The sequence below is a fragment of the Leptodactylus fuscus genome, chromosome 3 (genome assembly GCF_031893055.1).
Source record: "Leptodactylus fuscus isolate aLepFus1 chromosome 3, aLepFus1.hap2, whole genome shotgun sequence".
Taxonomy (NCBI): domain Eukaryota; kingdom Metazoa; phylum Chordata; class Amphibia; order Anura; family Leptodactylidae; genus Leptodactylus; species Leptodactylus fuscus.
The window spans coordinates 243967763-243994865 of record NC_134267.1 but is presented as its reverse complement, the minus strand read 5'-3'; the positions used below and the strand labels follow the sequence as shown (position 1 = coordinate 243994865).

The following is a 27103-nucleotide window of genomic DNA, read 5'->3' as shown; positions in this document are numbered from 1 at the left end:
GAGGGGGGAGGGGGAGAGGCTTATTACTATATACATATAAAACCAAATAATCAAGTCACAGTTCCCAGGTTCTTTATCTTTATGGCTGTCTTAGTTCAGTGATTTGTATAGAATGACATGAACCCATGTGATATATTCATTCCATTATCCAGAGTCTTAAATAGGGTCATCTACAACATAGTGTAAAGGTGTAGCAGAGCTGAGTGTGCGCTGAGCTCTGTTACACCAGAGATGTGTGTGACAGGAGGAGTAGCTGGAGGGATGGTTGGCAGTAGTGCAGAGCTGTGTGTGTGACAGGAGGAGTAGCTGGAGGGATGGTTGGCAGTAGTGCAGACTGTGTGTGTGACAGGAGGAGTAGCTGGAGGGATGGATGGCAGTAGTGCAGAGCTGTGTGTGTGACAGGAGGAGTAGCTGGAGGGATGGTTGGCAGTAGTGCAGAGCTGTGTGTGTGACAGGAGGAGTACCTGGAGGGAGGGATGGATGGCAGTAGTGCAGACTGTGTGTGTGACAGGAGGAGTACCTGGAGGGAGGTATGGATGGCAGTAGTGCAGAGCTGTGTGTGTGACAGGAGGAGTAGCTGGAGGGATGGTTGGCAGTAGTGCAGAGCTGTGTGTGTGACAGGAGGAGTAGCTGGAGGGATGGTTGGCAGTAGTGCAGACTGTGTGTGTGACAGGAGGAGTAGTTGGAGGGATGGTTGGCAGTAGTGCAGACTGTGTGTGTGACAGGAGGAGTAGCTGGAGGGATGGTTGGCAGTAGTGCAGAGCTGTGTGTGTGACAGGAGGAGTAGCTGGAGGGATGGTTGGCAGTAGTGCAGAGCTGTGTGTGTGACAGGAGGAGTAGCTGGAGGGATGGTTGGCAGTAGTGCAGACTGTGTGTGTGACAGGAGGAGTAGCTGGAGGGATGGTTGGCAGTAGTGCAGACTGTGTGTGTGACAGGAGGAGTAGCTGGAGGGATGGTTGGCAGTAGTGCAGAGCTGTGTGTGTGACAGGAGGAGTAGCTGGAGGGATGGTTGGCAGTAGTGCAGACTGTGTGTGTGACAGGAGGAGTAGCTGGAGGGATGGTTGGCAGTAGTGCAGAGCTGTGTGTGTGACAGGAGGAGTAGCTGGAGGGATGGATGGCAGTAGTGCAGACTGTGTGTGTGACAGGAGGAGTAGCTGGAGGGATGGTTGGCAGTAGTGCAGACTGTGTGTGTGACAGGAGGAGTAGCTGGAGGGATGGTTGGCAGTAGTGCAGAGCTGTGTGTGTGACAGGAGGAGTAGCTGGAGGGATGGATGGCAGTAGTGCAGACTGTGTGTGTGACAGGAGGAGTAGCTGGAGGGATGGTTGGCAGTAGTGCAGACTGTGTGTGTGACAGGAGGAGTAGCTGGAGGGATGGTTGGCAGTAGTGCAGAGCTGTGTGTGTGACAGGAGGAGTAGCTGGAGGGATGGTTGGCAGTAGTGCAGACTGTGTGTGTGACAGGAGGAGTAGCTGGAGGGATGGTTGGCAGTAGTGCAGAGCTGTGTGTGTGACAGGAGGAGTAGTTGGAGGGATGGTTGGCAGTAGTGCAGACTGTGTGTGTGACAGGAGGAGTAGCTGGAGGGATGGTTGGCAGTAGTGCAGAGCTGTGTGTGTGACAGGAGGAGTAGCTGGAGGGATGGTTGGCAGTAGTGCAGACTGTGTGTGTGACAGGAGGAGTAGCTGGAGGGATGGTTGGCAGTAGTGCAGAGCTGTGTGTGTGACAGGAGGAGTAGCTGGAGGGATGGATGGCAGTAGTGCAGACTGTGTGTGTGACAGGAGGAGTAGCTGGAGGGATGGTTGGCAGTAGTGCAGAGCTGTGTGTGTGACAGGAGGAGTAGATGGAGGGATGGTTGGCAGTAGTGCAGAGCTGTGTGTGTGACAGGAGGAGTAGCTGGAGGGATGGTTGGCAGTAGTGCAGACTGTGTGTGTGACAGAAGGAGTAGCTGGAGGGATGGTTGGCAGTAGTGCAGACTGTGTGTGTGACAGGAGGAGTACCTGGAGGGAGGGATGGATGGCAGTAGTGCAGACTGTGTGTGTGACAGGAGGAGTACCTGGAGGGAGGTATGGATGGCAGTAGTGCAGACTGTGTGTGTGACAGGAGGAGTAGCTGGAGGGATGGTTGGCAGTAGTGCAGACTGTGTGTGTGACAGAAGGAGTAGCTGGAGGGATGGTTGGCAGTAGTGCAGACTGTGTGTGTGACAGGAGGAGTAGCTGGAGGGATGGTTGGCAGTAGTGCAGAGCTGTGTGTGTGACAGGAGGAGTAGCTGGAGGGATGGTTGGGAGTAGTGCAGACTGTGTGTGTGACAGGAGGAGTAGCTGGAGGGATGGATGGCAGTAGTGCAGAGCTGTGTGTGTGACAGGAGGAGTAGCTGGAGGGATGGTTGGCAGTAGTGCAGAGCTGTGTGTGACAGGAGGAGTAGCTGGAGGGATGGTTGGCAGTAGTGCAGACTGTGTGTGACAGGAGGAGTAGCTGGAGGGATGGTTGGCAGTAGTGCAGACTGTGTGTGACAGGAGGAGTAGCTGGAGGGATGGATGGCAGTAGTGCAGACTGTGTGTGTGACAGGAGGAGTAGCTGGAGGGATGGATGGCAGTAGTGCAGAGCTGTGTGTGTGACAGGAGGAGTAGCTGGAGGGATGGTTGGCAGTAGTGCAGACTGTGTGTGTGACAGGAGGAGTACCTGGAGGGAGGTATGGATGGCAGTAGTGCAGAGCTGTGTGTGTGACAGGAGGAGTAGCTGGAGGGATGGTTGGCAGTAGTGCAGACTGTGTGTGACAGGAGGAGTAGCTGGAGGGATGGTTGGCAGTAGTGCAGACTGTGTGTGACAGGAGGAGTAGCTGGAGGGATGGTTGGCAGTAGTGCAGACTGTGTGTGACAGGAGGAGTAGTTGGAGGGATTGTTGGGTGTAGCAGTGCTGAGCTCTGCTTCATCTCCGGTGTCCGGAGTAACTGAGCTGAGCGCACGGCTAGCTTTGCTTCATCTTCCCATAGGAATGCATTGACCAGCGTTAATTGGCCAGTGTACAGCATTCGGCCAATCAACACTGGTTCTGCTGAAGGAGGCGGAGTCTAAAATCGGACCAGAATGGAAACTGCTGTGGACCGATTTTAGACTCCGCCTCCTCAGGCAGAACCAGTGTTGATTGGCCGAATGCTGTACACTGGACAATCAACGCTGGTCAATGCATTCCTAACGGCATATCGCAAGCTGACAGGGATCCTGCCCAGATAGAGCCCCAAAGAGCTGCTTGAGTAACATTCCCTCCCCCTAAATAAAGGTAATCCCTAGCTAACCCTCCTGTACATCTGTCCCTGTCTCACAGTCACATAGGTCACAGACCCAAATTAATCGAATGTTCAATCCACTATTCGTATAAACTGGAGGTCACCTGATTTTGGCCGCCAATTCCTTTTTCCGATTTTTTTTCCCTGCCTCCATTGTTGTAGTTCCTGTTCCACCTCCCCTGCACAGTTATTGGTGCAAAAAATGCGCCAGGGAAGGTGGGAGGGGACACAAATTTTTACTACCTTTGCCTCATGGTATTTGATTGTAATTGAACATCTCGAACGGCCTGATATCCGATTGAATGTGTATTCGATTGAACGGTGTTCGCTCATCTCTAGTAACTATAAATAGCCACATCCTTAAAAAACAACAACAACTCCTCATTCTCTCCGGGTATAATGGAACCAAAAGGTCTTTCCTATTTCTAGAAGTTTCATGTTGATCGGCCCTAGTGATGACATTTTGAGGGAAACCCCTTTGTTTAAACCTATTCTCCAAATCCTTCGCTTTGCTTTCATATTCACTCAGGTTGGAACAATTCCTCCTGTCCCTTTGGCATACCCCTTTTAAGTGGAGTCAGATGGCAACTGTCCCACCTGAGTAAACAGCTCGTGGCCGTGGTTATACGAAATACTGTAGTGCTTAAAGATCCATCATCATTCATCTTCATCTTCAAATATGAAATTTCTGATTGGTATATCTCAGTGGTGAATCTTAAATTAATATACTTTTTGTTCAATGTCTACACGAACGCCCAGAAGGACACCAGTGTGCCACTCCAAAAGATCAACTATATAGCGAATCCATCACAGAATGGAGCTGGTCCAACTTTCCATCTCTTTGCAGAATACTAGACGCTTCTCCCACCAGCCCAGGAACACGTTGTCATATGTCGGGGCTGCCGGATTCCCCATGGCTGTTCTTTGAAGCTGGTGGAAGAAGCGCCCATTAAAAATCAAGTAATTTCTCCTAAGTATAAAGTCCATAACATGGAGAAACAGTGAATTGTGGTGGGCACAGTGGCTCCCCCTTGTGTTAAGAAAATGCCGCACAGCCCCAAACCCCAAATTATGGGATATGGAGCTGTACAGCATCTTAACCTCGAGGCTAGCCACCAAGGTGCACAAGGTAAGGAAAGATCCTTCAGATGTCTGAGGACGTCCATTGTATCCCGGACATAGGAAGGCAACGCAAGGGCAAAAGGTCTTAAAATGGTGTCCACTTTCGTAGTTATGTTTTGCGTCACACTCCTTATGTCCGAGACTATTGGACGCCCCTTAAGAGGATCCACCCCCTCGTGGACCTTAGCTGGAGTGTATAAGGTGACTATTTGCAGACTCTTGGGTTTCATAAATTGGAATTCACTCTTAGAGATGAGACCGCCCTCCAAGGCTTCCCGGAAAGTTTCAACTAATTCACCAAGAAAAATATCTGTAGGATCTCTATCAACATCTCTATAGGATTCTTCTTGATTCAAAATGTCATCACACACTTTCACATATTGGACCTATCTAACAAGACCACATTCCCCCCACCCCCCTTATCTGAAGATTTACTGATCGTCTTATCATCCGGTTCTAGGTCCATCAATGCCCTGAGTTGTTCTGGGGACACGTTGGCACTGCCGGTCCTATACCTAGATACTTCGTTAATCCCTTCAGTAACCATAACCTCAAACGCACCGATATAACCTGTATGGAAAGTAATGGGGGACTTGGTACTCTTGGGTCACAAATCAGTGGTGGCTTTAGAGACAATCTCTCCTTTTCCTTCCCTAAATAGTTCTTCCAAAATTTTTAATCCAGGAAGATCTTCCAGAGAGAAACCCAATTCATCGCACCTTCTTCTATTTCTCATGTTACTCTACTTTGCCCATCTCAATGTATGACAAAACAACGCAACGTCTGTAACCCAAAGAAGATCATCGCATGTATTATCCGATACATATGCTAAGCCCTTAGCCAAACCTCTTGTTCATATAACGTGAGTTGTCTCCGAGATAAATGAATAACTTGGGAATCTTCCTCTCCCTTAGGATAATCACAGGGTAATATCAAATGATCAGAGTTTCGGATGGTCTGTTCCCCATATCACTAACTCGTCCACACCATGCACCCATTTCGGATCCACCCTTTGTTTGAGGTCTCCGCCCGACCTCTTAGCAGGTGTTAGAGTTTCTCGTCAGGGTAGATGATGGCATCCGGTGAGTAAGACGACAGACACAGAGTTGGTCTAATGCTGCGGGAGCTCTGGAGTGACCGAACCCCCTTGTTTTATTTTATAGTGTGCAACAAACCATGAATCCCATAATACACTTGGGTGATAGTTTATTGGTGTAACATAGATATACGTATGTGCGATTTCTGAGAATTCTGTGGTTCTAACAAGGCCTCGTGGTCTCCCGGCATCTCCCTCACACATCTGTAATCTTCCAGACCGTGGCTGACCATCCGTCTCAGTATTGTGTAACCGTTGTGTTACTAAGCCAGAGACAATGTTACAGAAATGGTATTCCAGATAATTCCAGAGCACAGCCCCTGTATCTGGTTCCACATGGACTAAGTGCTACATGTATCCTGAAGAATAGAACGTCTGTATACAGGTCATCATGCTCTTATTCCTTAATAGACTAAGCAAAGAGAAGCCACAAATCTTGGTTTCTATGAGATTGTCTCTCGAATTCCTTCCACATACTCCCCTCTCTTCACCATTTTTCTACAGGTCACACGGACAATTCCTATCTCCCTTCATTCTCTGTTTCGAGGACAGTGAATAGAGTCACCCTACCTACCCAAAGTGTGAGAATACTAATTCTCCCAGATTGAGGGATGCCGGCATCCGTCCAGATGACTCCGCTGCTCCATCCTCCTATCTAAGATGTTATTCATCCATGGTACCCATACAAAAATGGCAGTGAGGCCTCGTGGACGTGTGAATTCTGGAGATGATAGAACAATTCATGTCTATAGATGAAGTCTATGAATATATTATCAGTCCATTCTATCTGCTGAATACATCTTCTGTGACGTTCCTCATATGGATGGACCTCCACAGTAGATGCAGTTAGTAAGGTTCTCCAGGGCTCTTTCCTATAGGGATTGTACAAGTATTTCTGGGAGGTCTCCATCACCATACAATGGCTATTCGCTGAAGACGTTGCTTCCTGGAAAACATTTACACTTTAGCAACCTTTTACATATCATCAAGAGAATGTTACTACAATGAATATTATTAGTATCAGGAGACATCGCAGCAAGATAACATGGAGAATTCTAGAAATCCAGGTCGGCTTTCCCTCCAGTGTGACTGAGGTGGGTGTAGTTAGCTGGACCTGGAATAGACCATCATATCGTGGACCCAAAGCTTTCCTCACGTGTCTCCTTACAGTCACCCAATCTCCAGGTCGTAGAGAATGAGTCCCCTCCAATGAGTCCGGATCTGGAATAGAACTAAAAACACGGTTATGAATCTGTCGGAGATTCCTTTGTAGATTTCCTAGATAATCCGTCACATCAGAAGGTCTGATCTGAAGCCGTAATCTGAAGCCCCAGTAAAGAACATTAGGAAACCTCATCTGAGAGCACCTGGGACTAGGAAAGACCCGTAGTGGACTAGTGGTGTGGACTGGAAGACTCCGACTACCAACCTGCCCTCCAGCCAAAAAATCCAGCCCATGTAACTTCTATAAAGAGCCTCAGCAGACAATGTTCTTCTAGAGCAGCATTCATCCTTCTGGATTACCGTTATCTCACCTGGCTGAGGAAACCAGGAGAGATATACACCCTGTCCACAACCTTATGTATATATGTGTGTATATACACCCTGTCCACAACCTTATGTATATATATGTATATACACCCTGTCCACAACCTTATGTATATATATATGTATGTGTATATACACCCTGTCCACAACCTTATGTATATATATGTATACATACACCCTGTCCACAACCTTATGTATATATATGTATATACACCCCGTCCACAACCTTATATATATATATATATATATATATATATACACACACCCCGTCCACAACCTTACCTTTATCTATGCAGTACAGACCAAAAGTTTGGCCACACCTTCCCATTCAAAGAGTTTTCTATATTTCCATGACTATGACAATTGTAGATCACACTGAAGGCATCAAAACTCAGAAGTAAGACATGTGGGATTATAGACTTACCAAACAGTGTGACACAACTGACAATCTGTCTTCTATTCTCGCTTCCTTTTGCTTTGATTCCTGCTTTGCACACTCTTGGCATTCTCTTGATGAGCTCCATGAGGTAGTCACCGGGAATGGTCTTCCAACAGTCTTGAAGGAGTTCCCAGAGATGCTTAGCACTTGTTGGCACTTTTGCCTTCACTTTGCGGTCCACATCACCCCAACCATCTGGATTGGGTTCAGGTCTGGTGACTATGGAGGCCGGGTCATCTGGTGTAGCCCCCCATCACTCTCCTTCCTGGTCATATAGCCCTTACACAGCCTGGAGGTGTTTGAGGTCATTGTCCTGTTGAAAAATAAATGATGGTCCAACTAAACGCAAACCGGATGGAATAGCATGCCGGTGCAAGATGCTGTGGTAGCCATGCTGGTTCAGTATAAATCCCCAACAGTCTCACCAGCTTGCCCCCCCACACACACACACACCATCACACCTGCTCTGGTTTGTGTTTAGTTGGATCAGCATTTATTTTGGTAACAATGTTATGTTCAAGCTCAAATATCTACAAATCAGTGGTTGTTGAGTGACATTGAGGGAAATACATTGTATCACCAGAAGTGCAGGATTGCAGGTCTGGGGGCACTGATTTGTAGATATTTGTGCTTTAACATAACATTGTAACCAAAATAAATGCTGATCCAACTAAACACAAACCAGAGCAGGTGTGATGGTGTGTGTGTGTGTGTGTGTGTGGGGGGGGGGGGGGGGGGGGGGCAAGCTGGTGACACTGTTGGGGATTTATACTGAACCAGCATGGCTACCACAGCATCTTGCAGCGGCATGCTATTCCACCCGGTTTGCGTTTAGTTGGACCATCATTTATTTTTCAACAGGACAATGACCCCAAACACCTCCAGGCTGTGTAAGGGCTATATGATTGGGTTTCCTATTATTTAGTCACAATGAATGTTCAACCCGAATCCCCGAAAATCCAACAGACGAGCAGAGTTTGCCAGAGGACTCAGTCCTGACTTATTTCTGCGGTAATCTGATTGCTCCATTTTACCAATTCTCCACCCAGTCGGGGAGATTACTAACATGAATCCCAATTTACAATGTGGACAAGACATTTATAGCAATATAATAGATGAGAACCCACGTCTGATACTTTTACTTATCTGAGTAATCCAACAATAATTAAAGCCAAACCTCCTGGACAATAACTACCCCCCCCCCCCCACTTACTATTAGCAGCCCCTGTTATTGTGTTATTCATTAATATTCCAAGAACTGAAGAGATACAATAAGACACAACATGGAGCCGCAAGCTACAATATACACAAAGAGATGGCAACATCTAATGTGCCCAGAGGTGACTACAGTCATGTAGAAGAGGACGGACTCCCCATGGAGAGATTCATTCTAGGACATATGTGGACACATCATTATCTCATCTTCATTCATACAGGAGAAGAGATAAAGGAGATGGAAGGAAATCACCAACAACCCGACTGCAGCCATTTATTATAGGAGAGATCTACAGAAGGAAATGTCAGCAGTGTCAGCTTTTCCCGTCGCTGCTCACATGACTCTGAAGTCTAACCAGGTGATCACATATGGATGAAGAGGAGACGTTACTACAAGTCTATGTCACATACATTCCTGCCCACACTCACAGGGTATTGGTTTGCTCTAGAAACAGGACATGTTGTACCCTGACTTGGAGTAAAGTATCCTCCTCATCCATCCATACGTGGTCTTCTGGTGCTACTTTGGATGGACAAGAAGTTCCTGTTGAGAATACACCTGCTGGCCTGCATTACCGAAACCCCTTTATCTACACATAAACATCAATATGGCTTCTCTCCTGTGTGACTTCTCTGATGTTTTTTAAGACTTGATTGATCAGTAAAACATTTCCCACATTCTGCACATGAATATGGCTTCTCTCCTGTGTGGATTCTCAAATGCCTATCAAGATTTGATTGTAATGTAAAACACTTCCCACATTCTGAGCATGAATATGGCTTTTCCCCTGTGTGACATCTCTGATGTGTTTTAAGATATGATTTCTGAATAAAGCATTTCCCACATTCTGCACATGAATATGGCTTCTCTCCTGTGTGGATTCTCAAATGCCTATCAAGACTTGATTGTTCAGTAAAACATTTCCCACATTCTGCACATGAATATGGCTTCTCTCCTGTGTGACTTCTCTGATGTGTTTTAAGATATGATTTCTGAGTAAAGCATTTCCCACATTCTGCACATGAATATGGCTTCTCTCCTGTGTGACTTCTCTGATGTGTTTTAAGATATGATTTCCGATTAAAACATTTCCCACATTCTGAACATGAATATGGTTTCTCTCCTGTGTGAATTCTTATATGCCGATCAAGACGTGATCTAAATGTAAAACATTTACCACATTCTGCACATGAATATGCCGTTACTCCGGTGTGAATTATCTGATGAATTTTTAGAGAATATTTATCGATAAAACATATCCCACATACTGCACATGAATATGGCTTCGCTCCTGCGTGGATTCGTTCATGTCTTTCAAGAAGTGTTTTTAGAATAAAACATTTCCCACATTCTGCACATGAATATGGCTTCTCTCCTGTGTGACATCTCTGATGTCTTTTAAGACTTGATTTGTGAGTAAAACATTTCCCACATTCTGCACACAAATATGGCTTCTCTCCTGTGTGACTTCTCTGATGTGTTTTAAGACTTGATTTCTTAGTAAAACATTTCCCACATTGTGCACATGAATATGCCTTCACTCCAGTGTGGCTTTTGTGATGCATTTCTAGACGAGCTTTATCTATAAAACATTTCTCACATTCTGAGCATGAATATGGCTTCTCTCCTGTGTGACTGCTCTGATGATATTTAAGACTTGATTTCTGAGTAAAACCTTTCCCACATTCTGCACATGAATATGGCTTCTCTCCTGTGTGACTTCTCTGATGATATTTAAGACTTGATTTCTGAGTAAAACCTTTCCCACATTCTGCACATGAATATGGCTTCTCTACTGTGTGACATCTCTGATGTGTTTTAAGATTTGTTTTAGAGATAAAACATTTCCCACATTCTGAACATGAATATGGCTTCTCTCCTGTGTGAATTCTCTCATGTAATACAAGATATTGTTTATCTGAAAAACATTTCCCACATTCTGAACACGAATATGGCTTCTCTCCTGTGTGACTTCTCTCATGTATATTAAGACTTGATTTCAGAGTAAAACATTTCCCACATTCTGCACATGAATATGGCTTCACTCCAGTGTGGATTTTCTGATGAGTTTTTAGATGAGCTTTATCTATAAAACATTTGCCACATTCTGAACATGGATACGGCTTCTCTCCAGTGTGAGTTCTCTCATGTATAATAAGAAGTGATTTCAGAGTAAAACATTTCCCACATTCTGCACATGAATATGGCTTCACTCCAGTGTGGATTTTCTGATGAGTTTTTAGATGAGCTTTATCCATAAAACATTTGCCACATTCTGAACATAGATACGGCTTCTCTCCAGTGTGAGTTCTCTCATGTACAACAAGATCTGAATTCTCTATAAAACATTTCCCACATTCTGCACATGAATATGGCTTCTCTCCAGTGTGGATTTTCTGATGAGTTTTTAGATGAGCTTTAGCCATATAACATTTGCCACATTCTGAACATGAATAAGGCTTCTCTCCTGTGTGAATTCTCTCATGTCTAATAAGATTTGCCTTTGCTATAAAGCCTTTCCCACATTCTGGACATGAATAAGGCTTTTCACCTGTGTGAATTCTCTCATGTCTAACAAGATCTGACTTACCTTTAAAGCCTTTCCCACATTCTGGACATGAATAAGGGTTCTCACCTGTGTGAATTCTCTCATGTATAACAAGATGTGACTTATGTTTAAAGCATTTTCCGCATTCCGCACATGAATATGGCTTCTCTCCTGTGTGACTTCTCTCATGTCTAACAAGATCTGACTTCCCTTTAAAGCCTTTCCCACATTCTGGACATGAATAAGGGTTCTCTCCTGTGTGAATTCTGTTGTGTATATCGAGATATGATCTGCATGTAAACTCTTTTCCACATTCCCCACACTGATACTTTTTCTCCCCTTTCTGGCTGGTACTTGTGGTCACAATCTGTGGTTGGTCAGAAGGTTCCTCATGATTGGGGGGATTATATGATGAATCTGTACTGTGAGGTCCTGGATGTACATTAGGGGTAATGAGGTTTTCTCCTGAGGAGCGCTCCATCATATCTTCATCTTCTCCTTTATCACTTACTGATAACATGACGTTTCCCTCAGACATCGCACTGGGATTTTCTGTAGGAGTAAAAATGGATTTAGTGATTTATTTCAAACAACAAAGAAGAGAAATCTATAGCCTTCCTATTAGGCTGGAAACACACAAGCAGTATTTGAGGAAGTTTCTGTAACCCAAAGTAAATTCAGCATAAAGAAGTCGCGGTCCTTCCTTTCCTGTACAATAAGCAGAGGATTGCAGTTATGTACAGATATAGGGACCGCCCACAGGGGGAGGAGCTATTTCTACAAGAGAGAATCCATAGAGCCTATCCACAAAAGAAACCTGACCAGGGAAGAAATAGGAGCAGTGTGAGGAGGTCACCATGACGTACATACCCATGTGGAGATATCAGGGGTTTATGGTGATGAGATAGTCCAGAGAACGATATAAGTGCCCAAGATGGAGGAGAAGATGCAAAGACCACAGACGGAAATAACTCTCCTAGGCCAGATGGTGGATCGCCCGCTCAGGATAAGGAACCGCGCTCAATCCTGTTTCACAGCAAATGCTTCTTTATTAACACTCCTCTTTCTTAAGCAGATTAGGTTTCCGTTCAGGGGGTCCCCAAGCAGTTTCTCCAAATGGAAACCCAAACTCAGGTGTGAACCTGGCAATAGACAAATGAATAGGTTAGTTACAACCATCTATGAAAGCACATGGTCTATGTAGGAGGAGCTTTCCCAAATAACATGCGGGACCATCGTAATATATGAGATTACAAGTACACAAATACAGGATGCAAGTCATCAAGCGATCCAACTCCTGCCAACATATAGGCCAAGCGCACCCTAGACTCAGGAATTCAGTGGGTAATGGGGTCACAGGAATGGGGTCAGACTCAGATATGCCAAATGCCACCACCCAAGAACTTAAAGGGGTTTTCAGAACTTGTTTTTATTTTTTAAATGTCTCTTAGTGCTGGGTAATAAGTGCACCCAAATAACGTTAGATGTGTTTTGAGTGATTTCTGGCTTTCTCTTGGAGGTCCTTGTATCCTCTGCATTTGTTTACTTCCATTGCTCTTCACTCACCCCCCTCCCTGTTTCCCTAACTAGCCTGCGTCTCCTAGCCCTACCTACCTACCTCAGCCCACCCCCCTCCACCCCATCATACTTACCTGTCTTCCTCTCCTGGAGATCACTTTCTTCTCTTCTCCCGGTTCCTTCTTCTCTTGACTTCTGCTGGTGCCTGTGTATTAGAGCCGGAGCCCCATGAAAGGTACGCCTCAGCTTATCTAGATGACATTGTCAGCTTTAGTACGGACTGGGAGAGTCACTTGCAAAAAGTTCAGGCCGTACTAAATTCCCTCCGATTCGCCGCTTTAACAGCCAACCCTAAAAAGTGTGCTCTGGGTCTGGAGAGACCGGATACCTGGGGTATGTAATAGGGAAAGGCCGGATACCTGGGGTATGTAATAGGGAGAGGCCGGATACCTGGGGTATGTAATAGGGAGAGGCCGGATACCTGGGGTATGTAATAGGGAGAGGCCGATACCTGGGGTATGTAATAGGGAGAGGGGCGATACCTGGGGTATTTAATAGGGAGGGGAGAGGGGCGATACCTGGGGTATGTAATAGGGAGAGGGGCGATACCTGGGGTATGCAATAGGGAGAGGGGCGATACCTGGGGTATGTAATAGGAAGAGGGGCGATACCTGGGGTATGTAATAGGAAGAGGCCGATACCTGGGGTATGTAATAGGGAGAGGCCGATACCTGGGGTATGTAATAGGAAGAGGGGCGATACCTGGGGTATGTAATAGGGAGAGGGGCGATACCTGGGATATGTAATAGGAAGAGGCCGATACCTGGGGTATGCAATAGGGAGAGGCCGGATACCTGGAGTATGTAATAGGGAAAGGCCGGATACCTGGGGTATGTAATAGGGAGAGGCCGGATACCTGGGGTATGCAAGAGGGAGAGGCCGATACCTGGGGTATGCAATAGGGAGAGGGGCGATACCTGGAGTATGTAATAGGGAGGGGAGAGGGGCGATACCTGGAGTATGTAATAGGGAGGGGAGAGGGGCGATACCTGGAGTATGTAATAGGGAGGGGAGAGGGGCGATACCTGGAGTATGTAATAGGGAGAGGGGCGATACCTGGAGTATGTAATAGGGAGAGGGGCAATACCTGGGGTATGTAATAGGGAGAGGGGCGATACCTGGAGTATGTAATAGGGAGAGGGGCGATACCTGGAGTATGTAATAGGGAGAGGGGCGATACCTGGAGTATGTAATAGGGAGAGGGGCGATACCTGGGGTATGTAATAGGGAGAGGGGCGATACCTGGGGTATGTAATAGGGAGAGGGGCGATACCTGGGGTATGTAATAGGGAGAGGGGCGATACCTGGGGTATGTAATAGGGAGAGGGGCGATACCTGGGGTATGTAATAGGGAGAGGGGCGATACCTGGGGTATGTAATAGGGAGAGGGGCGATACCTGGGGTATGTAATAGGGAGAGGGGCGATACCTGGGGTATGTAATAGGGAGAGGGGCGATACCTGGGGTATGTAATAGGGAGAGGGGCGATACCTGGGGTATGTAATAGGGAGAGGGGCGATACCTGGGGTATGTAATAGGGAGAGGGGCGATACCTGGGGTATGTAATAGGGAGAGGGGCGATACCTGGGGTATGTAATAGGGAGAGGGGCGATACCTGGGGTATGTAATAGGGAGAGGGGCGATACCTGGGCTATGTAATAGGGAGAGGCCGATACCTGGGGTATGTAATAGAGAGAGGGGCGATACCTGGGGTATGTAATAGGGAGAGGCCGGATACCTGGGGTATGTAATAGAGAGAGGGGCGATACCTGGGGTATGTAATAGGGAGAGGCCGATACCTGGGGTATGTAATAGAGAGAGGGGCGATACCTGGGGTATGTAATAGGGAGAGGCCGATACCTGGGGTATGTAATAGAGAGAGGGGCGATACCTGGGGTATGTAATAGGGAGAGGCCGATACCTGGGGTATGTAATAGAGAGAGGGGCGATACCTGGGGTATGTAATAGGGAGAGGCCGGATACCTGGGGTATGTAATAGGGAGAGGGGCGATAACTGGGGTATGTAATAGGGAGAGGGGCGATACCTGGGCTATGTAATAGGGAGAGGCCGATACTTGGGGTATGTAATAGAGAGAGAGGGGCGATAAAACCCCAGGGTAACAAAGTGGAGGCCATTCAGAATTGGCCTCAGCCCTTAAATAAAAAGCAAGTAAGGGCTTTCCTGGGTATCGTGGGCTATTACCTCAGGGTCATCCCAAATTATTTTGTTTTAACTATTGCAGCCCCAGTGACAGACCTGACTAAGGGGCTAATTATGTCATGGTGAAGTGGAGTGAAGAGGCCGAGGGGACATCCAGGAGGTGAGGTCAGTCCTCTGTAATCAGCCGGTTTTGGTCACACATGACTTTACTAAAGAGTTTGTGGTTCAGACTGACCCCTCTGATGTAGGGTTAGGGGCGGGGTGGCCCAAATGGTGGGGGGTGAAGACCCCCAGTCACCGACCTCAGTAGGAAGCTTACACCACCGGAGAGACATTACAGCATTGTGGAGAGGGAGGGCTCAGCCATAAGTGGGCCCGGGAATCCCTAAGGTACAACCTCCTGGGCCGACACTAAGCCGGTCACTGATCAGTCCCCTCTAACATGGATGTGCCGCGCTAAGGAGAGGAACGCCGGAGTCACCAGGAGTAGAAATGAGCGAACACTGTTAGGATCAGCAGATCCGAACAGCACGCTCCCATAGAAATGAATGGAAGCACCTGTGACGCCGGCCGGCCACTGGCAAAGTCAGCGTAACGTGCTTCCATTCATTTCTATGGGAGCGTGCTGTTCGGATCGGCTGATCCTAACAGGGTTCGCTCATCTCTAACCAGGAGGTCTCTGACCCTGCAAAATTTTACGTTCACTGTGAAACACAGGGCATGGAACCCATTGTATGTGGGCTAAAAGTGTCCATCTCTACAGGTCCAAATAAAAGGGAGAGGGGGGTGTGAGAAGGGCATGGGCAGAGTGCTGGAGTCCCCCTATATCAGCCCCAGATTCCTGACTTCTGTGTGGTCCAGGGCGGCTCTGGAATAGGTCTCAGCCCCAGATGTGGGTCATAGGCTGTTACTGGGCCATAAAAGGCTGCAGAGACTTCACTTCAGGGCAGATCCTGGGGAGAGAGGAGGTGCCGGGATCTGTCCTGACACTGAGAGACAGTATTGTGCTATTTTATGGTTGATTTATGTGGCCGGTAGTAAGCCCCTCGTATAGTTAGTATTTATTGGTTAGTTAGTGCTCAGACAAGCAGGATTTTGTGTCAAACTAGCCTGAAGTTAAGGCTGTATTTTATTTTGCTAGATGATTATATATATGATATCAGACTATACACAGTATACAGTGACCATATAGTGGTATATACAGACTATATACAGGACACTACAGAGTATACAGTGACCATATAGTGGTATATACAGACTATATACAGGACACTACAGAGTATACAGTCACCATATAGTGGTATATACAGACTATATACAGGACACTACAGAGTATACAGTGACCATATAGTGGTATATACAGACTATATACAGGACACTACAGAGTATACAGTCACCATATAGTGGTATATACAGACTATATACAGGACACTACAGAGTATACAGTGACCATATAGTGGTATATACAGAGTATACACAGGACACTACAGAGTATACAGTGACCATATAGTGGTATATACAGACTATACACAGGACACTACAGAGTATACAGTGACCATATAGTGGTATATACAGACTATACACAGGACACTACAGAGTATACAGTGACTATATAGTGGTATATACAGACTATACACAGGACACTACAGAGTATACAGTGACCATATAGTGGTATATACAGACTATACACAGGACACTACAGAGTATACAGTGACCATATAGTGGTATATACAGACTATACACAGGACACTACAGAGTATACAGTGACCATATAGTGGTATATACAGGACTATACACAGGACACTACAGAGTATACAGTGACCATATAGTGGTGTATACAGGACTATACACAGGACACTACAGAGTATACAGTGACCATATAGTGGTATATACAGACTATACACAGGACACTACAGAGTATACAGTGACCATATAGTGGTATATACAGGACTATACACAGGACACTACAGAGTATACAGTGACCATATAGTGGTATATACAGACTATATACAGGACACTACAGAGTATACAGTGACCATATAGTGGTATATACAGACTATACACAGGACACTACAGAGTATACAGTGACCATATAGTGGTATATACAGGACTATACACAGGACACTACAGAGTATACAGTGACCATATAGTGGTATATACAGACTATACACAGGACACTACAGAGTATACAGTGACCATATAGTGGTATATACAGACTATACACAGGACACTACAGAGTATACAGTGACCATATAGTGGTATATACAGGACACTACAGAGTATACAGTGACCATATAGTGGTATATACAGACTATATACAGGACACTACAGAGTATACAGTGACCATATAGTGGTATATACAGACTATATACAGGACACTACAGAGTATACAGTGACCATATAGTGGTATATACAGGACTATACACAGGACACTACAGAGTATACAGTGACCATATAGTGGTATATACAGACTATACACAGGACACTACAGAGTATACAGTGACCATATAGTGGTATATACAGACTATACACAGGACACTACAGAGTATACAGTGACCATATAGTGGTATATACAGACTATACACAGGACACTACAGAGTATACAGTGACCATATAGTGGTATATACAGGACACTACAGAGTATACAGTGACCATATAGTGGTATATACAGACTATATACAGGACACTACAGAGTATACAGTGACCATATAGTGGTATATACAGACTATATACAGGACACTACAGAGTATACAGTGACCATATAGTGGTATATACAGGCTATACACAGGACACTACAGAGTATACAGTGATCATATAGTGGTATATACAGACTATACACAGTATACAGTGACCATGTGAAGGTTGTAAATATATGACTCCCAATACCATTATTATCCTTATGATTAGATGCCGTATAATTACTTACGTCAGACACTGGAGACATAACAAGACGTCCTCTGTACTGAGCTCAGTGTAGGCCCCGACCATGTGGAAAGCACATGGCAATAAGCCACTCCCACAGGAAATGACATCATAGAAACCACACGGCAGGAAGTCACATCACAGGAAGGGGCGTCACAGATTGTCACTGACTTCCTGGCAATATACACAGGACACTACAGAGTATACAGAGACCATATAGTGGTATATACAGGACACTACAGAGTATACAGTGACCATATAGTGGTATATACAGGACACTACAGAGTATACAGTGACCATATAGTGGTATATACAGGCTATACACAGGACACTACAGAGTATACAGTGACCATATAGTGGTATATACAGGCTATACACAGGACACTACAGAGTATACAGTGACCATATAGTGGTATATACAGACTATACACAGGACACTACAGAGTATACAGAGACCATATAGTGGTATATACAGACTATACACAGGACACTACAGAGTATACAGTGACCATATAGTGGTATATACAGACTATACACAGGACACTACAGAGTATACAGAGACCATATAGTGGTATATACAGACTATACACAGGACACTACAGAGTATACAGTGACCATATAGTGGTATATACAGACTATACACAGGACACTACAGAGTATACAGTGACCATATAGCGGTATATACAGGCTATACACAGGACACTACAGAGTATACAGTGACCATATAGCGGTATATACAGACTATACGCAGGACACTACAGAGTATACAGTGACCATATAGCGGTATATACAGACTATACACAGGACACTACAGAGTATACAGTGACCATATAGTGGTATATACAGACTATACACAGGACACTACAGGGTATACAGTGACCATATAGTGGTATATACAGGCTATACACAGGACTATACAGAGTATACAGTGACCATATAGTGGTATATACAGGCTATACACAGGACACTACAGAGTATACAGTGACCATATAGTGGTATATACAGGCTATACACAGGACACTACAGAGTATACAGTGACCATATAGCGGTATATACAGACTATACACAGGACACTACAGAGTATACAGTGACCATATAGCGGTATATACAGACTATACACAGGACACTACAGAGTATACAGTGACCATATAGTGGTATATACAGACTATACACAGGACACTACAGAGTATACAGTGACCATATAGTGGTATATACAGACTATACACAGGACACTACAGAGTATACAGTGACTGTCACGGAGCAAAGGTATACGTCTTCCTCCGGATGGTCTTTTGAATCAACACGGACGCCAGAGGTCGGAAGACAACAGCAATTTATTGTAATCCACAAAGTTAGTAGCCGGCAGCGGTCACATCAACCGTAATAACAATAAGTCCACAGAAGTCACAATCCAATGATAACTTTGGTTCCTTGGTCCTGTAACTAAATTCTGGCTCTCTGCAGAGCTGTGCACAGGCCGGCTAACACATACTAACTGCTAGCTACATACTATATACTAAGACTGTTACACCTATATCTGTGGGTGGGAAGGGCTGAGTCACAGATCCTTCCCCCCTCACCTATACCAAGGAGAGCAGACTCCCTGTCTACTATGGACAATGCACCGTCCAACATCTTCTTGGGGACACTGATCAGATTATCTCCACCCATTGTCCTCACTAGTTAGAGGTATTTGCATACAATGTGCTAACACACTAGACCCTAATCAGCCAACTACACATTGATGTATATAACAGATTAGAGAATACATTCCACATGAAATATATATTACACATGGCCTATAGTATAGACTCTAACCATCCCGTGACAACCCCTCCCCCTCTCAAAACATGTGCATGACACAATTGGCCTACACAGGTAAATTGGGGAATGCACATCAGTCTCTATAGCTCATATGTCCTCCTGCCGGGATAACCCATCTGCGTTCTGGTGTCGGTTCCCTCGGCGGTACTGAATGGTAAAGTTGTAGGGTTGAAGGGCTGGCATCTGGCAGAAAATCCGGTGGATCCATGTTGGCTTCTCCCTGAGCTTGGCTTCGGGTCACTGCTCCCACAAAGTGGCACTGTAGATTTCCAACATCGTTGCCTAACAGAACATCGGCCGGCAGCCCGCTCATCACACCAATTGTGCATCGTTTTGGTCCATAACCATAGTCGAGTTCCACGGTAGCTTTAGGAATACGTCTCCGAGTACCCCCTGCCAACTTGATAGAAATGCCAGGGCCCTCCTCTAGGGCCTCGGGTCGCACAACTCGGGGGTCCGCTACCGTTAGGAAAGCTCCCGAGTCCCGGAATCCAACAACTGTTCGGCCATCCAGTAGGACCTCCTGCAAGTGCTTCCTCTGAAGGTTTGCGGGATGTGTGGCAGAAGGCTGAATCCCATAGACCCCTGGAGGTGGAACAGATGGGTCATTCATGGGGTCATCTGGAAATGGGGCCAAACTTTCTGTCCTAGGGGTGGTTCCCAGGTAGTGAATAGGCCGGGATGCCACGGTGGCCCGTGCCCCCATGTTAACAGGGCAACTAGCTTGCAAATGTCCAGGCCGCCCGCACCCAAAACATCTGCGCTCTAGCATTCTTCCAGTAGGTCGTTGTCTAGGGACAGGGTTGTTCATAGCTGGAGGCCGATGGGCTGGGGCAGGGGTAGAGGGGGAATTGTAATCCTGAGGCCGGGCACGAAAGGTGGGTGGCTGGATGAAGGGTGTCTGGTGGACTGTGGTAGTTTTCCGCTCCTCTGCAAACAACCTCTTCCACTGCGGCTTGATGGTCAGGCCCTCATCTGCAAGGGAAGCAGCTTGCTCAACTGTGGCTGGGTTCCGTTCCAGCACCCACTCACGGATCTCAGCGGGGCACTGGGAAAAGAACTGTTCCTTAAGTATGACTTGGAGGATCTTATCGACTGTGACAGCCTCCTCTCCTTCTAGCCAGCGCTTGCATGCTTGCTTCAACTTGTGGGCGAACATGTGGAAGGAGCTTCCCCCATTGTAAGACAAAGAGCGGAACTGAACTCGGTAGGTCTCTGGAGTGACTGCATAATACTTCTGCACCGCTCTTTTAATGGCCTCATAGTCCCGCTGATCACTAGGGTCCATGGCTCTGAGAGCTTCCGCAGCCCCATCTCGTAGGTGCCCCACCAGATACCGGACCCAATCCTTCTCTGGGACTTCCATCAGGTGGCACTGGTGTTCGAAGTCCTGAAAATATCCATCAACATCCCCAGCCGCTTCATCAAAGGTCTTGAAGTGTTTATGGGACACATATGGTGGTTCTCTCACTGTTGGGCTGGGGGTCGGCGTTTGATTATAATTCCTCGTAGTTATCTCAGCCATTTGCATGTCATGCGCCATTCTTTCCTTTTCATGCGCCATTCTCTGTTCCTCCTTCTCCGTTTCCTGAGCCCTCTGTAACGCTCTACTCCTTTGCTCTGCAGTTGCTCCTAGCCCCAGCACTGCCAATTCCTCCTCATACAAAACAACCCATCTGCTCTTTTGGGTCTGTACCTGCCACTCCCGTATCTCTACTGTCTCCTGGGGGCAGCCCTCCTCATGGTCGCTTTGCAGGGTCATCTCCTCCAGTGCCTCGATCAGTTGATCTTTCGTTCTTCCCTGGTAACTCAGGTTTAGTTCCCGGGCCCTTACTTGTAGACTTGCCATAGTCCAGTTCCTGTATTCTGAGGTTGTGGCTCCATTAATCGCTGGGCTGCTGTAGTCCATCTCGCTGTCCGCTGTTGATCCCACCGCTGCCCACCAGTTGTCACGGAGCAAAGGTATACGTCTTCCTCCGGATGGTCTTTTGAATCAACACGGACGCAAGAGGTCGGGAGACAACAGCAATTTATTGTAATCCACAAAGTTAGTAGCCGGCGGCGGTCACATCAACCGTAATAACAATAAGTCCACAGAAGTCACAATCCAATGATAGCTTTGGTTCCTTGGTCCTGTAACTATATCCTGGCTCTCTGCAGAGCTGTGCACAGGCCGGCTAACACATACTAACTGCTAGCTATATACTATATACTAAGACTGTTACTTCCTATATCTGTGGGTGGGAAGGGCTGAGTCGCAGATCCTTCCCCCCTCACCTATACCAAGGAGAGCAGACTCCCTGTCTACTATGGACAATGCACCATCCAACATCTTCTTGGAGACACTGATCAGATTATCTCCACCCATTGTCCTCACTGGTCCTCACTAGTTAGAGGTATTTGCATACAATGTGCTAACACACTAGACCCTAATCAGCCAACTACACATTGATGTATATAACAGGTTAGAGAATACATTCCACATGAAATATATATTACACATGGCCTATAGTATAGACTCTAACCATCCCGTGACAGTGACCATATAGCGGTATATACAGACTATACACAGGACACTACAGAGTATACAGTGACTATATAGTGGTATATACAGACTATACACAGGACACTACAGAGTATACAGTGACCATATAGTGGTATATACAGACTATACACAGGACACTACAGAGTATACAGTCACTGTCACGGAGCAAAGGTATACGTCTTCCTCCGGATGGTCTTTTGAATCAACAGGGACGCAAGAGGTCGGGAGACAACAGCAATTTATTGTAATCCACAAAGTTAGTAGCCGGCGGCGGTCACATCAACCGTAATAACAATAAGTCCACAGAAGTCACAATCCAATGATAGCTTTGGTTCCTTGGTCCTGTAACTAAATTCTGGCTCTCTGCAGAGCTGTGCACAGGCCGGCTAACACATACTAACTGCAGCTACAACTATATACTAAACTGTTACACCTATACCTGGGGGTGGGAAGGGCTGAGCCACAGATCCTTCCCCCCTCACCTATGCCAAGGAGAGCAGACTCCCTGTCTACTATGGACAATGCACCATCCAACATCTTCTTGGAGACACTGATCAGATTATCTCCACCCATTGTCCTCACTGGTCCTCACTAGTTAGAGGTATTTGCATACAATGTGCTAACACACTAGACCCTAATCAGCCAACTACACATTGATGTATACAACAGGCCAGAGAATACATTCCACATGAAACACACATCACACATCGCCTATAGTATAGACTCTAACCATCCCGTGACAACCCCTCCCCCTCTCAAAACATGTGCATGACACAATTGGCCTACACAGGTAAATTGGGGAATGCACATCAGTCTCTATAGCTCATATGTCCTCCTGCCGGGATAACCCATCCGCGTTCTGGTGTTGGTTCCCTCGGCGGTACTGAATGGTAAAGTTGTAGGGTTGAAGGGCTGGCATCTGTCAGAAAATCCGGTCGATCCATGTTGGCGTCTCTCTGAGCTTGGCTTCGGGTCACTGCTCCCACAAAGTGGCACTGTAGATTTCCAACATCGTTGCCTAACAGAACATCGGCCGGCAGCCCGCTCATCACACCAATTGTGCATCGTTTTGGTCCATAACCATAGTCGAGTTCCACGGTAGCTTTAGGAATACGTCTCCGAGTACCCCCTGCCAACTTGATAGAAATGCCAGGACCCTCCTCTAGGGCCTCGGGTCGCACAACTCGGGGGTCCGCTACCGTTAGGAAAGCTCCCGAGTCCCGGAATCCAACAACTGTTCGGCCATCCAGTAGGACCTCCTGCAAGTGCTTCCTCTGAAGGTTTGCGGGATGTGTGGCGGAAGGCTGAATCCCATAGACCCCTGGAGGTGGAACAGATGTGTCATTCATGGAGTCATCTGGAAATGGGGCCAAACTTTCTGTCCTAGGAGTGGTTCCCAGGTAGTGAATAGGCCGGGATGCCACGGTGGCCCGTGCCCCCATGTTAACAGGGCAACTAGCTTGCAAATGTCCAGGCCGCCCGCACCCAAAACATCTGCGCTCTAGCATTCTTCCAGTAGGTCGTTGTCTAGGGACAGGGTTGTTCATAGCTGGAGGCCGATGGGCTGGGGCAGGGGTAGAGGGGGAATTGTAATCCTGAGGCCGGGCACGAAAGGTGGGTGGCTGGATGAAGGGTGTCTGGCGGACTGTGGTAGTTTTCCGCTCCTCTGCAAACAACCTCTTCCACTGCGGCTTGATGGTCAGGCCCTCATCTGCAAGGGAAGCAGCTTGCTCCACTGTGGCTGGGTTCCGTTCCAGCACCCACTCACGGATCTCAGCGGGGCACTGGGAAAAGAACTGTTCCTTAAGTATGACTTGGAGGATCTTATCGACTGTGACAGCCCCCTCTCCTTCTAGCCAGCGCTTGCATGCTTGCTTCAACTTGTGGGCGAACATGTGGAAGGAGCTTCCCCCATTGTAAGACAAAGAGCGGAACTGAACTCGGTAGGTCTCTGGAGTGACTGCATAATACTTCTGCACCGCTCTTTTAATGGCCTCATAGTCCCGCTGATCACTAGGGTCCATGGCTCTGAGAGCTTCCGCAGCCCCATCTCGTAGGTGCCCCACCAGATACCGGACCCAATCCTTCTCTGGGACTTCCATCAGGTGGCACTGGTGTTCGAAGTCCTGAAAATATCCATCAACATCCCCAGCCGCTTCATCAAAGGTCTTGAAGTGTTTATGGGAGACATATGGTGGTTCTCTCACTGTTGGGCTGGGGGTCGACGTTTGATTATAATTCCTCATAGTTATCTCAGCCATTCGCATTTCATGCGCCATTCTTTCCTTTTCATGCGCCATTCTCTGTTCCTCCTTCTCCGTTTCCTGAGCCCTCTGTAATGCTCTACTCCTTTGCTCTGCAGTTGCTCCTAGCCCCAGCACTGCCAATTCCTCCTCATACAAAACAACCCATCTGCTCTTTTGGGTCTGTACCTGCCACTCCTGTATCTCTCCAGTCTCCTGGGGGCAGCCCTCCTCATGGTCGCTTTGCAGGGTCATCTCCTCCAGTGCCTCCATCAGTTGCTCTTTCGTTCTTCCCTGGTAACTCAGGTTTAGTTCCCGGGCCCTTACTTGTAGACTTGCCATAGTCCAGTTCCTGTATTCTGAGGTTGTGGCTCCATTAATCGCTGGGCTGCTGTAGTCCATCTCGCTGTCCGCTGTTGATCCCACCGCTGCCAACCAGTTGTCACGGAGCAAAGGTATACGTCTTCCTCCGGATGGTCTTTTGAATCAACAGGGACGCAAGAGGTCGGGAGACAACAGCAATTTATTGTAATCCACAAAGTTAGTAGCCGGCGGCGGTCACATCAACCGTAATAACAATAAGTCCACAGAAGTCACAATCCAATGATAGCTTTGGCTCCTTGGTCCTGTAACTAAATCCTGGCTCTCTGCAGAGCTGTGCACAGGCCGGCTAACCCATACTAACTGCTAGCTACAACTATATACTAAGACTGTTACACCTATATCTGTGGGTGGGAAGGGCTGAGTCACAGATCCTTCCCCCCTCACCTATACCAAGGAGAGCAGACTCCCTGTCTACTATGGACAATGCACCATCCAACATTTTCTTGGAGACACTGATCAGATTATCTCCACCCATTGTCCTCACTGGTCCTCACTAGTTAGAGGTATTTGCATACAATGTGCTAACACACTAGACCCCAATCAGCCAACTACACACTGATGTACACAACAGGCCAGAGAATACATTCCACATGAAACACACATCACACATCGCCTATAGTATAGACTCTAACCATCCCGTGACAGTCACCATATAGCGGTATATACAGACTATACACAGGACACTACAGAGTATACAGTCACCATATAGCGGTATATACAGGACTATACACAGGACACTACAGAGTATACAGTGACCATATAGTGGTATGTACAGACTATACACAGGACACTACAGAGTATACAGTGACCATATAGTGGTATATACAGACTATACACAGGACACTACAGAGTATACAGTCACCATATAGCGGTATATACAGGACTATACACAGGACACTACAGAGTATACAGTGACCATATAGTGGTATATACAGACTATACACAGGACACTACAGAGTATACAGTCACCATATAGCGGTATATACAGACTATACACAGGACACTACAGAGTATACAGTGACCATATAGTGGTATATACAGGCTATACACAGGACACTACAGAGTATACAGTGACCATATAGTGGTATATACAGACTATATACAGGACACTACAGAGTATACAGTGACCATATAGTGGTATATACAGACTATACACAGGACACTACAGAGTATACAGTGACCATATAGTGGTATATACAGGACACTACAGAGTATACAGTGACCATATAGTGGTATATACAGACTATACACAGGACACTACAGGGTATACAGTGACCATATAGCGGTATATACAGACTATACACAGGACACTACAGAGTATACAGTGACCATATAGTGGTATATACAGGCTATACACAGGACACTACAGAGTATACAGTGACCATATAGCGGTATATACAGGACTATACACAGGACACTACAGAGTATACAGTGACCATATAGTGGTATATACAGACTATACACAGGACACTACAGAGTATACAGTGAGTATACAGTGGTATATACAGGCTATACACAGGACACTACAGAGTATACAGTGACCATATAGTGGTATATACAGGCTATACACAGGACACTACAGAGTATACAGTGACCATATAGTGGTATATACAGACTATACACAGGACACTACAGGGTATACAGTGACCATATAGCGGTATATAAAGACTATACACAGGACACTACAGAGTATACAGTGACCATATAGTGGTATATACAGACTATACACAGGACACTACAGAGTATAAAGTCACCATATAGCGGTATATACAGACTATACACAGGACACTACAGAGTATACAGTGACCATATAGTGGTATATACAGGCTATACACAGGACACTACAGAGTATACAGTGACCATATAGTGGTATATACAGACTATACACAGGACACTACAGAGTATACAGAGACCATATAGCGGTATATACAGACTATATACAGGACACTACAGAGTATACAGTGACCATATAGTGGTATATACAGGCTATACAGAGGACACTACAGAGTATACAGTGATCATATAGTGGTATATACAGGCTATACACAGGACACTACAGAGTATACAGTCACCATATAGCGGTATATACAGACTATACACAGGACACTACAGAGTATACAGTCACCATATAGCGGTATATACAGACTATACACAGGACACTACAGAGTATACAGTGACCATATAGTGGTATATACAGGA

The 27103-nt window shown here is 46.3% G+C and overlaps 1 protein-coding gene across 1 annotated transcript in view; it reads right to left on the bottom strand.

Moving 5' to 3' along the window:
• The window catches only part of LOC142198386 (uncharacterized), a 312925-nt gene that overhangs the window by 49267 nt on the left and 236555 nt on the right, over positions 1-27103 (bottom strand). Inside the window, exon 2 of the mRNA XM_075269400.1 lies at positions 9307-11467. Within this exon, the coding sequence (XP_075125501.1) occupies positions 9307-11467 (2161 nt within the window). The remainder of the gene's footprint in view (positions 1-9306; positions 11468-27103) is intronic.